The 5,127-nt window shown below is 44.2% G+C and overlaps 1 protein-coding gene across 1 annotated transcript; it reads left to right on the forward strand.

Moving 5' to 3' along the window:
- Positions 1-1,262: 1,262 nt before the first annotated feature.
- On the forward strand, positions 1,263-4,554 carry txnipa (thioredoxin interacting protein a). The gene is made up of 6 exons (XM_040122626.1): positions 1,263-1,687; positions 2,109-2,184; positions 2,304-2,451; positions 2,621-2,980; positions 3,077-3,379; positions 3,497-4,554. Exons 1-6 carry the CDS (start codon positions 1,435-1,437, stop codon positions 3,500-3,502), a joined length of 1,146 nt encoding a protein of 381 aa, XP_039978560.1. The 5' UTR covers positions 1,263-1,434; the 3' UTR covers positions 3,503-4,554.
- Positions 4,555-5,127: the final 573 nt, after the last annotated feature.

Consider the following 5,127-nt stretch of genomic DNA (forward strand, 5'->3'; position numbering starts at 1 on the left):
TTCAATGAAATTAGCACAAACAGTCGAAACACAGTGAGCCTGGAGCTTTCAGGGCTCCCGGAGTCCAGATTCCAGTCTCAGCCAGTTGGGGATCCAACCTTGTTTGCCTTCAACATGAGCAGCCCAAGGTCAGGAATGAACTGTTGAGCCCAACTTTGATATCATCATGGATGTGAAAGTCCACAAAATAACCAAAAGCTTCACTTCTACAGTTCTATGGCAACTGAGAAAACTCAGTCTGCTAATTTGGACTGTGTCCTACGGTTGAATGCTCCAAAATATGCCTGGGAGTGGACCAAGATTGTTTCATTGACTGCTGTTTTCCAGCTCAAGAATCAACTGTCAAGCTCAGCAGTTTTAGCATTTAACCTTGACCTTCACTATTCTTAATCAAATCCAGTATGATCACTCTGTTTTATATGCTGAATAAAAATATAATCTGGGATTTTCCCACAAAATGTGTTTTACTAATGCAGTATAGCTGCTTATGCACAGAACTCCTTCAGGTTGGCTGAAAATGTTAATTGTCAGACAGAGCTGGGTAAATAGTCAATAAATGAAGTAACATATACACATAGTAAATAATCTGTAAAATGTTTAGAGCCCTTTACTAAGGCACTGTCTTGCCAGGTAATAGTCTCAAACATCCCTACAGTTATTCCAGTCCGGTGGCTTAAAATTATAAACCTATCATCATCAGAGCTGCAAAAAAACAGCATGCTGCATGCTATTTCTGTAACCTCTCTACTGTCAAACCTCTGATACAGACGTAAAACTGCCCAAATGAATATTTATTATACTCATAATTTAGTATTTAATATTCATACTGAAAACTTTACCAACTACATTTCCATACAGTAGGCAACACCCACACTGTATTTTCTATATTATGTTATTTAAAATTATTTCACTTACATTATATTAATGAAATTCATTGTGAAGTACTTAACATATTTTCTGTGTGTTTGTGTATATTAGACGCAGGCCTGATGGGTTTTCGGGAACACTGTCAGTGGTAATTAGAGACTTCCTCAGTCAGATGGATACCTGTATCCAGACTGACCCTTCCGTGGTATCACTGTTTACTACAAATGTACTGTTCTTTCTATCTGCCTTCCACTTCCTGTGCTCACATTTGCTCAGCACGGCCGACTTTCTCTCAGCCACGCGGTGTCCACGCGTCTGCTTCGGGTGCTGATTGGCTAGGGTTGACACAAACAAAGGTTTTCCACCAATGGGAGCGGTGTGCACGCGCTGAGCCATGCTGTTCATTCTGGCTGCTCGTGCCCCGCAGAGGCTCGTCATATAAAAGCAGCACCTTGGCTTTGTTTACAGCAAAGTCTAGTGGAAGCGGTTGTGTCTCGGAACACAACCGTCAGTACATTCTCGCGCCCCTGTCCTTATCTTTGTCTTCCATATCTGTACGAAGCAGTCATGGTGGCCATGACGAAGAGAGTGAAAAGCTTTCAAATTGTTATGGATCCCGTCAAGACTTTTTACTGCGGCGGGGATAAGGTATGTGGCCAGGTAGAAGTGGAAGTGAACGAGGTGACGCGTGTGTCCGCAGTGAAGGTCCTGGGTTTGGGCCGCGCCAAGGTGGAGTACCCTAAAGGCAAGCAGCGATGCCGACAGGAGGACGAATACCTTCGATATGAGGAGGTGCTGAAGCTGGACGAGCAGCCTACAGGTACGGACACTCACCACACCATCACTCCCTGCAGTCAGATTTGTTGTCCCTTTCAAATTGGCACGTCTGTGATACATTTTTCTGTGTCACGTCAACTGCTAGCCAAGCCTAGCGCTCATTCTGTTAAGGAAGATGTCTGCTTGTTTTTCAAATAGTGTGAATCATTTTATTGATTGAGAGATGACAGGTTGGCAGTGGCTGCATCCTTCAAATTAAACCAAACTGATTTCACGTTGTTAGAGCAGACTAGAGGAGAATATCAGAGAGGGCTTGGAGATATTTATTGCCCGCATTGAATCAAATAGATGTCAGTTTTATCCAGCCACATAAGAGGCAGTACTTAGGGCCACTTTTATTGATAAAGTATGAAAACAAGACTGTGATTGACAGTGTAAATGAACATTTCATTTTCTCATTCAAGACTCAGATGGATCAGTGGTCTTGAGGCCTGGCAACAAATACAAGTACATCTTTGGATTTGAGCTCCCACAGCAAGGGTAAGGAGGCATTTCTCAGTTCAGATAATAGCATATCATGTGTGGATGTAGGATCTTTATTGAGCTGTATTTTATCAAATACTCTTTAATTTCAACATTCTTCACACATGTTGTCTCAGGCAGCTAGTGTCATCATACAAGGGGAAGTTTGGCTATGTCCAGTACTATGTGAAGGCCCTGATGGAGAGGCCACAGCAGCCCACTATTGAATGCATGAAACCCTTTGAAGTGGAGGAGCCCCTGGATGTCAACACCCCAGACCTGTTGGTGAGTTCTCTGACACAGAACAACAGAAGGTTTATTTCTATGGGCTTTTCTTAGCTTTTCATACTCTGGCTCAGACAGCCCAAACATATTGAGCCCTTTTGTGTCATTTGATAATGCCATAGTGCTGCCTGAGTTTGACATGGAGTCTTGCCTTCCCGAATCTCATCAGTCCCCTACAGGTGGAGTGAAGGAGAAGAAAGTTACCTGCATGTTCATCCCTGATGGCCAAGTATCACTAAATGCAAAAATTGATCGCCGTGGCTTCTGTGAAGGTGAAGATATCTGCATTAATGCAAAGTTTGAGAACACCTGCTCCCGTATTGTGGTGCCCAAGGCTGCCATCATTGCCAAACACACCTACCAGGCCAATGGCCGCACCAAGGTCTTCCGGCAGAAGCTGTCCTCGGTGCGTGGGAACCACATCATCTCTGGCATGTGTGACGCCTGGCAGGGAAAGACCATTAGGGTGCCGAAGATCAAACCATCCATGTTGGGCTGCAACATCATCCGTGTTGAGTACGCTCTGATGGTAAGTCTTCAGCTGCTGCAAGTATCCAGAAATTTTTAGCTGTAACCTTTTCAGAGAAAGCAGCGTACATGTACGAATTCATGATCCTTCTGCCAGATTTACGTCCACATCCCTGGTAGTGAAAAGCTGATCCTGGAGCTGCCACTGGTCATTGGGACTGCCGGGCTGGGCAGCCGCAGCAGCAGCGTGAGCAGCCAGGAGGGTTCGGTCAGCAATGCCTCCCAGAGCTGGGTGTCCCTCAGGATGCCCTCTAACCCTCCCAGCTACTCTGATGTCACCCGCGACTGCTGCCTGGACCAGCCCCTCACGCCACTCCTGGACGACTTTGATGGAGATGACAGCCCCATCTTCATGAACGCACCAGCCTTCCAGTTCCCGCCTCCTCCAGTATACACTGAGGTGGGTGTCTTTTTAAAAAAAAAAAAAGAAAAAAAAAAAGTTTAACACTCTGTCAAGCTAATAAGAAATGACCTCTGTTGATAATCCAGTTAACAAAAGTTTTCATTTTCTTTTCAGGCTTGAAGAGGAGTACAGTGGCAATGCTCGCATGCTGCCAGTCTGCTGAAGTCCAGGAGGGATTCTGAAACTGTGGTCCAGCTCTCAGGGACCGTTCATCTAAGGCACTTGAAAATGAGCAGTAGATCCAAACTCCAGTGGAGATGTGTTGGATGGAGAAGTAAAGCCAGGACTGTGGAGGTGGACAAAAGGATGCTTGCCTGTTCTGTCAGCTGTCTTCACTGCGCTTCTATCACCCACGCTGATCCTCAGTCTTCCTCCTGGTGCTCTTCGGGTCGTAGATGTGGAGGTGGAGCCATGGAGCCTGTGGCGTGCTACATTTCTGAATAAGCTGTCCCTTCCAGAGACTCAAAGTGCTAGGGTCTTAATGTCCATTCAAAGCCACCTTATGACTTTGTTATTGGGGCCAAGCATTGTATGAGTCAGTCCCCAGTCTGTTGTGAAATCTTTGCTGGTTTGGGGTTTGTCTTTTCCTTGTGACACTCTATCATTCCAGTCAAACCCTGTATTTTCAAGTGATTTCACTAGAGGAACCTTCCTTTTTGTCACTCAAGTCCAGTCAGTTTGGGTTGCTGTAAAGAATTTGTCAGAAATGTTGCCCTTGAGAATTACAGCATGTACAATAATCTTACACCAGTGTTTGGGGGGAAAAAAAAGTGGTCTGTATCTTATTGCACTTTTTGATTGACATATATTGCTCCACTCTGGCCTACAAGAGTTTCTGTTCGTTTAGTTTTTTTGAACAATGTTTGTCATGTGGAGAGTGAATTTTCTGTAGTGAAAACACTCTGAACTTGTTAGAACCTGACATTTGATTCCCAAACCCCAGCTTGATGATCAGATCATATCTGAGCTGCAGTTGTCTTCGACAGCATTTCACTGTGAGATCACCACTGTGGCGGTTTCACAACTTCTCTTCTTTCAGGGCTTAGAGAAAATCACTGTTTATGACTGATTTTGTGAGAAAGTATGTTTGCAATGCATCCTTTATACTTACAAGTATTTTTTTTGTATGAAACCCTATGGGTTAGTTTTTTATTAAAGAAATGTTGAAATAATGCAGTGTGTCTGCTCCCTTTGTAACTCAGCCATCAAGTTGTGGTTTAGCCTTCCCTATAGGACCAGCAAGGTGTATGGAAGACAGAGGCAAACTGCAGCATCACTTGGACACTGCAGAGAGCACCTTCATTGTGGAAACCATTATATTGTGACCTTAATAAGGGTTTTAACCGTTTTGACCTCCATAGAAGTCTGAACATGTAGGTCAGCACAGTAAAGTTGTTTTCTCCAGAAGTGTCATACCCTAGAAAACATAACGATACAGTATAACTTCTCACTCTGCCACACAGCAAGACATTGGATTGAATTTCTCGGTCCATTGCTCAAATCTCTTGAGTTCAGAATATTAGTCAACATGCAGAGCTGGAAATTCCACACATAAAGGAAGCATTATCTCTTGCTATGTCTTGGCATTTAAAAGGTTTCTTGTCTTCTCCCTGGATCCTGGTCCAAATGATTTGGATGGTGATACTCAGCTTTGAAGATATCCAGGGGAAACTGCAGAGCATGCTGGAGAAATTACACATCCTATCTGACCTGAGCATGCACTGGATTCTCTAGGAGGAGCTGGA

This window comes from Xiphias gladius, chromosome 24 (genome assembly GCF_016859285.1).
Source record: "Xiphias gladius isolate SHS-SW01 ecotype Sanya breed wild chromosome 24, ASM1685928v1, whole genome shotgun sequence".
Classification (NCBI taxonomy): Eukaryota; Metazoa; Chordata; class Actinopteri; order Istiophoriformes; family Xiphiidae; genus Xiphias; species Xiphias gladius.

Excerpts from the sequence above, each read along its gene's own strand:
- txnipa (XM_040122626.1), top strand. The coding sequence starts at position 1,435 with ATGGTGGCCATGACGAAGAGAGTGAAAAGCTTTCAAATTGTTATGGAT. Across the intron at positions 1,688-2,108 it reads GCTGGACGAGCAGCCTACAG|ACTCAGATGGATCAGTGGTC; the intron begins GTACGGACACTC and ends TTCTCATTCAAG. Across the intron at positions 2,185-2,303 it reads TTTGAGCTCCCACAGCAAGG|GCAGCTAGTGTCATCATACA; the intron begins GTAAGGAGGCAT and ends ATGTTGTCTCAG.